Here is a 12,167-nt window from a genome sequence, read left to right on the forward strand (position 1 = left end):
AAAGTAAAAAGGAACATAATACAGGTGGGTTTCATATAAAAGAGACATGAGTTGGACAACACTGGTCAGGTTATCGCTGTGCTGTCCTACTATCAAAATCCCTTGAAACCAATGGCAGTTGTGTTACCGGATGTGGAAAAACCCTTCAGTAGAGTAATTTGGAGATATTTGGTCCTCATTCTACATAAATTTGGATTTGGTCCCTCTTTCATTTCCTGGATTAGACTTTTGTAGTCCAATTTTAGCTCCCATATCATAACCAATAACTATATCTCCTTTTCTTTCAATCTCCACCATAATTCTAGACAGGGCTGTCCCCTGCCCACCCCCACCCGCCTTTGATTTGGCCTTAGGGTTGCTGACAATACAAATAAGGGCATATCAGGGGATACAGGATATAAAAACAGGATCCGAGGAGACAAAAATAATCTTACATGCTGATGATATGCATTTATTCATCACGAACCCCTTCAGACCATCCCTAACATATTACAAATTATGGAATTGTTTGGGAAGATCGCAGGGTACAAAATTAATTGGCATAAGTTGGAAGCTCTCTCTGTCTCCCAAGGGGTGCATAATTGTGCCCTTTTAGATAATACATTTTTCCTGGCAGCAGGTGCAAATCAGGTACTTGTGAGTCCTCTTTCCTAGGAACATAAAAGAAATAGTAAAAATTAATCTCAAGCCTTTTATCACACAGAAAGCTTTGGATTTACATAGATGGCTAGCCCTCCCTCTATCCCTTTTGGGCAGAGGTAATATATTAAAGAGAATGTCCTCCCGAGATGTCTATTTGTTCTTAGCTCCTTGCCAGTTTATAGTCCCCCAAATATTTTTTTTCAGATTTAACAACCTTTTAAAGTCCATATTGCAAGGTGTGGGCAACAAGCCCAGAGTATCCTTTGGGAAAAAAAAAAATACAGCTGCCTATTCTGTCAAGAGGCTTTGGTCTGCCCAACCTTAGGTTTTATTATATATCCTCAATTTTGAGCTAAATACCACAATGGCTGACCCCTCAACATGAGTCTGAGAAAAGGGACCTGATGTTGGGGGGGGGGGGGACCCGATAACAGTCTTCAAATATATTAAGGTCTGTTATAGAGCAGATGGAGAACAATTGATCACCATGTCCACTGAAGGAAATAACGGGCTTAATCAGCAGCAAGGTTAGATATTAGGTTAGATAGGAAAAACTTGCTAACTATATGGATAGTTAAGTGCTAGAATAGGCTTCCCAGAGAGGTTTTGGAATCCCCATCACTGGAGGTTTTTAAGAATAGTTTAGACAAACACCTGTCAGGGATGATTGTACTCAATGCTTTTTTTGCCTCTGTCTTCACAAACAAGGTCAGCTCCCAGACTGCTGGACTGGGCAGCACAGTATGGGGAGGAGGTGACCAGCCCTCCATGGAGAAAGAAGTGGTTCGGGACTATTTAGAAAAACTGGATGAGCACAAATCCATGGGGCCGGATGCGCTGCATCCGAGGGTGCTAAAAGAGTTGGCGGATGTGATTGCGGAGCCATTGGCCATCATCTTTGAAAACTCATGGCGATCGGGGGAGGTCCCGGATGACTGGAAAAAGGCTAATGTAGTGCCCATCTTTAAAAAAGGGAAGAAGGAGGATCCGGGGAACTACAGGCCAATCAGCCTCACCTCAGTCCCTGGAAAAATCATGGAGCAGGTCCTCAAGGAATCAATTATGAAACACTTAGAGGAGAGGAAAGTGATCAGGAACAGTCAGCATGGATTCACCAAGGGGAAGTCGTGCCTGACTAACCTAATTGCCTTCTATGAGGAGATAACAGGCTCTGTGGATGAGGGGAAAGCAGTGGATGTGTTATTCCTTGACTTTAGCAAAGCTTTCGATACGGTCTCCCACAGTATTCTTGCCGCCAAGTTAAAGAAGTATGGGCTGGATGAATGGACTGTAAGGTGGATAGAAAGCTGGCTAGATCATCGGGCTCAACGGGTAGTGATCAATGGCTCCATGTCTAGTTGGCAGCCGGTTTCAAGCGGAGTGCCCCAAGGGTCGGTCCTGGGGCCGGTTTTGTTTAATATCTTTATTAATGATCTGGAGGATGGTGTGGACTGCACTCTCAGCAAGTTTGCAGATGACACTAAACTGGGAGGCGTGGTAGATACGCTGGAGGGTAGGGATCGGATACAGAGGGACCTAGACAAATTGGAGGATTGGGCCAAAAGAAACCTGATGAGGTTCAACAAGGACAAGTGCAGAGTCCTGCACTTAGGACGGAAGAATCCTATGCACTGCTACAGACTAGGGACCGAATGGCTAGGTAGCAGTTCTGCAGAAATGGACCTAGGGGTCACAGTGGACGAGAAGCTGGATATGAGTCAACAGTGTGCTCTTGTTGCCAAGAAGGCTAATGGCATTTTGGGCTGTATAAGTAGGGGCATTGCCAGCAGATCGAGGGACGTGATCGTTCCCCTTTATGCGACATTGGTGAGGCCTCATCTGGAGTACTGTGTCCAGTTTTGGGCCCCACACTACAAGAAGGATGTGGAAATATTGGAAAGAGTCCAGCGGAGGGCAACAAAAATGATTAGGGGTCTGGAGCGCATGACTTATGAGGAGAGGCTGAGGGAACTGGGATTGTTTAGTCTCCAGAAGAGAAGAATGAGGGGGGATTTGATAGCTGCTTTCAACTACCTGAGGGGGGGTTCCAAAGAGGATGGAGCTCGGCTGTTCTCAGTGGTGGCGGATGACAGAACAAGGAGCAATGGTCTCAAGTTGCAGTGGGGAAGGTCTAGGTTGGATATTAGGAAACACTATTTCACTAGGAGGGTGGTGAAGCACTGGAATGCTTTACCTAGGGAGGTGGTGGAATCTCCTTCCTTGGAGGTTTTTAAGGCCCGGCTTAACAAAGCCCTGGCTAGGATGATTTAGTTGGGAATTGGTCCTGCTTTGAGCAGGGGGTTGGACTAGATGACCTCCTGAGGTCCCTTCCAACCCTGATATTCTATGATTCTATGATCTAGGTGCAGGGAACTGGACTCAGAGCCATCTCTTGGGAAGGATGAATCCGGGCGACTGCTCCCAGCCCCGCGCTTTGGTAGGCCCTGCAGGCCAGTGCAATTGGCTGGCATGGTCGGTCCTGGAAGAGATGAAGCCATCACTTCCACCCCGGGCCCCGCACCCTCCTAGGGATGGCCCTGACTGGACTTGATGACATCCAGTTCTTGAGGTCCCTTCCAGCCCTACATTTCTATGATTCTATGCTCCCCCTCCCCCAGGCTCCTCAGCCTGGCTGAGCAGGGGGAAGGGACTGTAACCCCACTGCCACTAGAATAAGTCCTGAACTCAGACCTCTACCATTTCCATAAAGAGAAATCCGTTACAATTTTTGCTGCTAGGAAAGCCTGGTATCTGGTTGCTTCTAAGTTTAAGTATCATCCCTTAGTACACTCAAAGACTTCGATTTGGAGTAACTCCAAAATTTTAATTGCCCATAGTCCTGTTCTGTGGCTTAATTGGATTTTAAAAAAGGATTGTGAGCATAAACAACATAATTGAAAATGATTCCTTCATGCCCTTTCCTCGCCTTAGGGAGAAATTCCAACTGGGCCCAAAGAAGAAATGGCAATACCTGAAACTTAGACAAGCTCTGCAACTCCAATTTGGGCCAGATGCCCTTGCAACACTGGACCCCCTTAGTCTTGGGGCTTTTTGAAACTGTTATACTGCCTACCTAGGTCAGGGGCCAGAGTGTATTCCTATCCATCAGGCAAAGTGGCAATCAGTAGTGACAATGATAGAAGGAAATAGGAACAAGAACTTTCAGTCTCCCTTACCAATATTCAGTGGACTCAGATTTGTTCCAATATACATCACTGCTCACTTGGAGCTAAGATTAATGCATCAGAAAATTATTTGGAGGATGTACTGGACTCTATAGAGACTTTTCAGATCCAGAGCAGTCACCTGTGTGACAAATGCTGGCACTGCAATGCAGCAGCACTAGTTTATACCACATGTTGCCCCTGTAATCCATCTTTTTTTTGGACAGAGGTAAATATTTGGGCCAATTTCTTTCTCTTTATCAAGATGGAACTGCAGGCTGACCATGCCATCCTAGGCCTAACCAATCCATCTTGGAAACTGAAATCCTTCAAAAAACTTTGGTTGGAGAGCTCTGATGGTAGCTAAGTGTCTAATTATACAACAATGAAAGTTCCAAGTGTGCCAAACTATTGAGGAATGGTACCCTGACTTGGTGAGCTTGGCAGCAATGGAATGAATAACGTTTTGCAATAGAAACAAGATAGGCTTATGGATATATGATTCTCATTTTTTGGAATTATTGGAATAATCACTTAATCAATTAAATTGCCCAATGGGTAACCCTATTTTTGTGTGCAGTGCTTCCTAGTCCCCTCCCATCTTTCCAACTCATCCCCTCTTCAGTTCCCTTCCCCCTCCCCCCTCTGTCCTATCATTCCTCTCCTGCCCTCTTATTAACGTTTTGGGCATTTGCTTGATCATTTTTTCGCTCTCTATGCTCTTCCTCTTCCATTTCTCATTTTTTTCTGAAAGGGAATAACTACGTGGATTAGTTTATGATTTTACTTTACAAGGAACCCCAAACTGGGGCTGAACAACAACATGACCATTGTTACAAATGTCTTTAACCAGTCAAAGATTGTCTTTGTTTTATTACTTTTTGCCCTTAATAATGAAGATGTTTGGACTTATTTTGTTGTAAAATCCCAATAATTGACTCTCTACTCCAGGTTAGATTCCTTTCTTCTCTTTGCTGTTTCTGTTATGTTTATCATCTGTGTTAAGATAAGCAATAAAGAATAAATCACACACACATTCAAAATGTAAACAGCATATATTAGAGGGTTGGAGTTGTATAAGAAACAAATGGTCTGAAACATTCTAAATTAAAATAAAAAGTGTGGGTAGACCAGTTGGATGCTGTGTCATTCTCAACTAGATAATGGAGTCTTTGTTTCATAAATATATTCCATTCATTTCACATGCAGTGATCTCCGTCTCCAAAGGTAGAAATATTTGTATCCATGGATTTTAAGGCTTGTATTCTTTTTTTTTAATTTTGTTGTAACATCTATGCCCCTAATATTCCTGCTTCTGATTTTTTAAACTCTTGTCAACAGTAGCTCTGCTCTGTCAATAGCAAAATCCCAAATTTGACAGATAAATTTACTGTATAGCAATTCTTATCCTTTCTGGATTACATTTTCCTCTTGGGAATATAATGCACTATTATATTTTGTAAATGCAAAATTTAGGACTGTGTTTTGCCTTTTTGTACAAACACAGAAGTCTCTCTGATTTAAGCTTGTTCATACCAAATAACCTAAAATGCTCCAGTGGAAATACCAGCAGTATTTCTCAGCCCAACAGCTTTTCTGTTGTGTCTTCCCCACTGAGCAGGTGCTTCCCACAAGTTAATAGGCTCACTTACCAGTTTTTTTTAACTTATCACACCTGCATTTAGGAGACTTTGCTTAGGCCCTTTCGGCCTCTTAGGATCCATCCTGCATACATTTAACTATTAGAATTAAGGGTTGCTATTGGGAATGGTCCTGTTGACTTCACATGTGACTGCTCATGGTGTTGAGAAGTATGCCTGGAAGTAACTTTTTACAGTGCCCTTAATATGAGTGTGTATCATGCCATTGATTTTTAAACAGAACTCCCTTCTGAGATTCAGAGTACTGCAAAATACTCAGTGGCATGATAAAGCCCATGTAGAACAATGCAAATTGCTGCTTATGCAGGTTCCTCCTATTTTCCTGCAGTTCATACTCCTTTTCCATTTTCTCCCACCTCTTTTATATAAGTCCCACAGAAGCCCTCATATATGCATACAAATGCAGCAGCAGAATTGGAATACAAATTCTTAGGAAGTCCTAAGAGGAACAGCAAATACACGCCTTACTTATGGAAGGAGAATATTTCCCTTAATTTTTATGTTAATAATACAGTCAATTATGCCCTTAAGGCTCAGGTAGAGGATGTTTCATGTCTAGAGGTTTTTTTAAATTATACAGATGCTGACATCTGCACCACTTTCTTAAATGTGGAATTTTTCTTTTCCTTTGTACTTTTTGGCTCAGTACATAAACGGATCCACAATGGTCTGATCTGATTAATCACAGATGTGAATTCTCTACAGACTACTTTTTTTTTCTGTTTCTCACTGTTATTCATGTTATCAGCTATGTATTGGTATATTGTGACTTTACCATAGCTTGCATTGGGTTCAAAAAGCATGTGTAATAAGTTGGCTTAATACATAAGCCAGTGAAGAGAAGTCCATTATAAAAAGCCAGTACAGCAGATACCCAACATAAAAACTGCTAGTGAACTACCCATATAGACTAATATACAAATTGGCTGAAAGGCAGCCTTTCTTCACCAAAGGGCACATTTGCCTCTGTTGTGTGGTACAGAAAGGAGCCAGTGTAGGAGGGCGTGGCCATCCCTCCCTGTCAATCTCCAAGGGAGGCCACATCTCCTCCCCATCACACATTTAGAATGGTAATCTGTAAAAGGGGAGAAATTAGCTGTCTCTAGAGCTCAGGCTCTCTGGCCTGGGCCTACCAGTTATCTGTCATCAGGGCTCAAGCCCTCAAGCAGAGCAAAGCACCCAAACAGTATAAGGGGCCCTCAGGCAGGACAGAGTAGTTTATAGTCCAGGAGCCCAGGCCCTTCAGCAGGGCCAGGCACCAAAAGTCTAAGGCAGGCCTGCACAACATGCGGCCCGGGGGCCGCATGCGGCCCGCGTGGGCTCATTGTGCGGCCCGCGGGGGGGTGAGTAGGCAAGCGGCGGGTGAGGGAGGGGGGCTGAGTAGGCAAGCGGGCGGGCAGTGGCGGGGAATGAGTAGGCAAGCCGGGTGGGTGGAGGGCTGAGGAAGCGAGTGGGCGGGCAGTGGCGGGGGGGCAGGTGAGCCGGTGGCGGTGGCGGGGGAGCTGAGGAGGCGAGTGGGTGGGCAGTGGCGGGGGGTGAGGAGGTGAGCCGGGCGGGTGGGGGGCTGAGGAGGCGAGCGAGCAGGCAGTGGCGGAGGGTGAGTAGGCGAGCCGGGGGAGGGGGGCTGAGGAGGCAAATGGTGAGTCGGTGGCTGACCTGTTCTACTGATCTGGTCTGGCTCCCATCCCCTCTCCCAGGGCCGGCTCCAGGCACCAACAAAACAAGCAGGTGCTTGGGGGCGGCATATTTCTAGGGGTGGCATTCTGGTGCCGGCCATCATAGGTGCCGACTCCGGGGCATGGGGAGAAAGTGCCCTCGCCGCCCCAGCTCGCTTCCGCTCCACCTCCGCCTGCTCCCCTGAGCGCGCCGCTGCTGCTCCGCTTCTCCCCCCTCCCTCCCAGGCTTGCCACGCGTGAAACAGCTGTTTCGCGCAGCAAGGCTGGGAGGGAGGAGAAGCCAAGCGGTGGGGCGCTCGGGGGAGGTGGCGGAGGTGAGCTGGAGTGGGGAGTGGTTCCTCTACCCCCCGTTACTTCCTGCGCCCCCCCACCCTAGCTCACCTCCGCTCCGCCTGCTCCCCTGAACGTGCTGCCGCTCCGCTTCTCCCCCCTCCCTCCCAGGCTTGCCACGTGCGAAACCGCTATTTCGCGCAGCAAGGCTGGGAGGGAGGAGAAGCCGAGCGGCGGGCACTCAGGGGAGGCGGTGGTGGTGGAGCGGAGGTGAGCTGGAGCGGGGAGCAGTTCCTCTACCCCCCCGTTACTTCCTGCGCCCCCCCACCCTAGCTCACCTCTGCTCCGCCTGCTCCCCTGAACGCACCGCTGCTCCGCTTCTCCGCCCTCCCTCACCTGAGAGGGAGGGCGGAGAAGCGGAGCGGCGGCACGCCCGGAGGAGCAGGTGGAGCGGTGGTGAGCTAGGGCAGGAGGTCACGGGGGGCCCGCAGGAAGCAATGGGGGGGGAGAAATGCGGCACGCCGGGGGAGGAGGCGGTGCTGGGGATTTGGGAAAGGGGTTCGGAAGGGGTGGAGTTGGGGTGGGGCCGGGGGCAGAGGGGCACGAAAAAGAAAGGTGCCTGCCTTCCACGCCTTCCTCATTCACACCTCATTCATTCAACAGGGCAATTGATTACAAAGTGGGGGGAAGATCTTATTCTACTTCTAGCAAAAAGACATTTTTCTTTTACCTTAATTATACTACCTTAGGGGCCTGCTATAACATATTACCAAGGTTCAATACTGCTGTTTCGGCGCTGGGGAAGGAGGCGCTGGGGAAGGAGGGTTTTTTTCCGCGGGGCAGGTGGCGCGGGGGTGTGTGTGTGTTTCGGCGGCGCTGGTGCTGGGGGGGTTGTTTCCGTGGGGCGGGCGGCACTGGGGTGTGTGTGTTGTGTTTCGGGGGGGCTGGGTGGCGCTGGTGGGGGGTTGTCGGCGCTCGGAGGGTTTCGGCCCTCAGCTGTTTTCTTTCGAGTAATATGGCCCTCGCCACTTTACGAGTTGTGCAGGCCTGGTCTAAGGCTTCAGCCCTCAGGCAGGGCAGGACAATACAGGGTCTAGTGTCCTAGCTCTGGAAGACAGTAGACTAACATTGGCCTAAAGTGGGGAGGCTGCCACCCCAGGGGTGAGGTGGCAAGAGGTTAGGGGGACACAGGTCCACCCAACTCCACCAGGAACCAGCCCTGGATCCTAAGAGTGGCAGATTGTTCCACCACTGGGTCAACAGGGAATCCACCCACAACACAGTGGCCTGGATTCAGGCAGCAACACAGCCAGACTAGAGTAAGTTGTCCCTGGGCTACTTTCTACCATCCCCTCAGGGTGTACCTAGGTCCTGGGGTCACCCTCTGCTTCCCCAGGATATACCACCAGTGGCAGTTCAAGCAGCTCCTCAACATGAGGCATGTCTGGCAGCTCTGGTGAGTCCTGGGGACAGCAGAGATCTTCTGCAGGCTCCTGCTCTAGCAGCAGGTTGGAAGCGTCTGTCTCCCTCAGTGGCTCCAGCCCAGCTGAGCTGCAGGACCCGCCTTTTGTACTTCCTGTTCCTGTTCCGCCCCTCTTCTTCTGGCGGGGCGGGCATGGCCTTTCTGCTTCCGCCCATCAGGGGGGTGTGCAGCCATCCCTCCCTGTCAATCTCCAAGGGAGGCCACTCCTCCTTGCTACAGCCAAATTGTGAGAAACTTGAGAAAATAGAGTCCAGGCCACAGACAGAGGAGAGAAAGCTCTATGGTAGCATCCCCCCACCTGCAATTGCTATGCAGATTGAACTCTATGTGTCGAGGAGCTTGGTCAGCTGAAGAGTGCAGGAGTCAGGGAATAGCTCCTCACCATGCAGGTTCTCCCAGGACTGTTCCAGTTCCCAATTGAAGTCTGTCGCATTGACTTCAGAGGTAGCAGGATTGTGATCGCCAAGCAGCATAACTTGGGGTGTAATTTTCTTTACTACAAGTGCTCTGAAGAGCAGGAGTTCATCCTCTGTGACACTAACATACATTGGGATCACAGGCTAGCTAGAGGCAACTTGACAACTTTGCAAGCCATTGCTGAGAAATGAGGGCCTGAGGGGCATGCAGGTACCAATGGACCCTGAACATGACATGAGACCAGTGGAATCATTAAAGACACAGTTAGCAGGCCACCATAAAAAATTGTGGCTATAACCCTTCCTTTTCAGCCCCTCTCCCAGTCTACTGTGCCAAGAGAGAATGGGGCAGTGACTCTCAAAAGATGCCCTACTCTGAAGACTAGCACTACATGCTAAAGCCTGCTAGATCCTGCTTTTCTTTTGCTTAAAATAATTATTATTTTCAAACCTCAGTGATATTGGGAGGAAGGGACTGGGAAGGATTGGGAAGGATGAGCGAGAGGATTAGGGTGGACAGGGAGGCTGGAGAGGGCCCAGTGATGGGGGGCAGGTTGGGATGGATTGAAGGGAATGCTGGGGGCCAAGGGCTCAGGGAGAGGGTGTGGGTGGACTGGGGAGAGATTGAGGAGGAAGTGGGGGCTGAGGATCCCCACTGATCCAGGCTGGGAGTGGGGGGATTGGTAAGGACAAGGTGGTTAGGGTAGATGGTGCGGCTGGAGAGGGCCCAGGGCTGGGGAGGCTGGCTGGGATGGATCGAAGGGGATGTCGGAGGGCCTATGGCTGAGAGAGAGGGTGTGGGTGGACTGGGGAGGAGTTGGGGAGTGAGGGGGGCTGAAGGATCCTCACGGATGCAGGGAGGGATTGGGGAGGATGGGCAGGGATGAGAGAGAAGGTTAGGGTGGATGGGGGGGCTACAATTGGGGTTATACATTTTAGTATCTGAAGAAACATGCCTACTAACTCCATGAAAGCCTCAGTGATATTGGTCTAAATGTTTTGCCACCAGTGACTTGAATAACACCCTTCAACCTCTAACAACACTTCTTTCATCTACTGCCTACAAGTAATGCAGTAAGATCGCTAAAATGTATATTGTTATTGTGAACGGTGAAAAGGAGCAACTGGATGTGTAGGGTTTCTTTCCAGAAAGCTGTTGTAGATACCACCAGAAGGTTTGTTCTTACTTTTTATAAACACACTTCTTACTTTGAGTTAAGCTCTCATGTCTTTTTGCCTAACATGACTGACTTCGATTCAAATATATGCATATAAGCTTTAAAAGGTTTTGAGACACTCCTCTGAGTAAGATTTCTTATTAGTGCTTTTCAAATCTGTAAAATATTCAGTCAGGTCAAACTTGCTAATCTTGCTTTTTCCCTTCCCAGTGCCTAATTCCACTTGTAACTGCTTTGATGGTGCTGTTCCACAGGCTTATAGAACATCACTAGGAAAACAAGTCTGCTTTGTTGCTACTGTTCGACTGGCAACACCTCAGTTTTTAAAGGTAAGTGCATGTAATGGAGTACATTAGTCTTAGAGGTACTGTATATTCTTTCAATCTCTGTACATGCAAAATTCCAAATTTTACTAACAGAGTTGATCAGAATATAGAGACTTCACAATCATGAATCAAAATCCAATATAGAATCATAGAATATCAGGGTTGGAAGGGACCTCAAGAGGTCATCTAGTCCAACCCCCTGCTCAAAGCAGGACCAACACCAACTAAATCATCCCAGCCGGGGCTTTGTCAAACCTGACCTTAAAAACCTCTAAGGATGGAGATTCAACCACCTCCCTAGGTAACCCATTCCAGTGCTTCACCACCCTCCTAGTGAAATTGTATTTCCTAATATCCAACCTAAAGATTCCCCACTGCAACTGGAGACCATTACTCCTTGTTCTGTCATCTGGTACCACTGAGAACAGTCTAGATCCATCCTCTTTGGAACCCCCTTTCAGGTAGTTGAAAGCAGCTATCAAATCCCCCCTCATTCTTCTCTTCTGCAGACTAAACAATCCCAGTTCTCTCAGCCTCTCCTCAAAAGTCATGTGCTCCAGCCCCCTAATCATTTTTGTTGCCCTCCACTGGACTCTCTCCAATTTTTCCACATCCTTCTTGTAGTGTGGGGCCCAAAACTGGACACAGTACTCCAGTGAGTATACACTATATACAGTGAGTAGGGTTATTGGTCTGTTGCAGGGTTGATGGAAATGGTGATATATCTATTTCTTTATACTGGGAAATGCAATCAGGGGATGCCACTTGGGTGTTAGGATGCCTAGTGTGGCATTCCTTAGCTGTATTTTCCCAACACTGGGATGGAGCAGCAGAGTAGAGATGCTGACACCATGCCCTCAGTTGGCTAGATAGGTGCATTAAAATGACCCTTCCCACTCTTCTCCCATCATGACACTAGGAAATTCACTTTTTGAGGATGGGACACTGCATTCAGCCTAGCACCAGCCACTGCTGTTCTTTAGTTGGCAAATGTAAGCTGCTGTATCGGCTGTCCTATCCTCTGAGGTTAAGAAATCTAATTGAGACAAATCTCATTTGACAGCATTGGTCGCTCAACCTCACTCCAATACTGCACAGGGATTTTTAAAGGCATTCTTGACTGATTCACAGCCCTGACTGTACAGTCTCCTCTGGAAAAGCAAGAATACTTCTCATAAACCGCAATAGTAGTATTTTTACTAATAGTACTCTGAATTTCCTTTCCTTTGTGTAGTTAAAACTCAACGTTAATGTTGCATTAACATAAACTGCCAATGATAATAAGTGGTTGTGTGTTGTAAGTGACCTGGAAACGGCTCGGGGAGCCAGGAACTGCTGAATACAAATCTTG

General features: G+C 47.8%; 1 protein-coding gene across 1 annotated transcript in view; it reads left to right on the plus strand.

The window, feature by feature from the left end:
- The window catches only part of NPAS2 (neuronal PAS domain protein 2), a 92,050-nt gene that overhangs the window by 34,589 nt on the left and 45,294 nt on the right, over nucleotides 1-12,167 (plus strand). Inside the window, exon 7 of the mRNA XM_065408342.1 lies at nucleotides 10,701-10,819. Coding sequence (XP_065264414.1) covers nucleotides 10,701-10,819 — 119 coding nt within the window. The remainder of the gene's footprint in view (nucleotides 1-10,700; nucleotides 10,820-12,167) is intronic.

Source organism: Emys orbicularis, chromosome 1, assembly GCF_028017835.1.
Source record: "Emys orbicularis isolate rEmyOrb1 chromosome 1, rEmyOrb1.hap1, whole genome shotgun sequence".
NCBI classification, from domain to species: Eukaryota; Metazoa; Chordata; order Testudines; family Emydidae; genus Emys; species Emys orbicularis.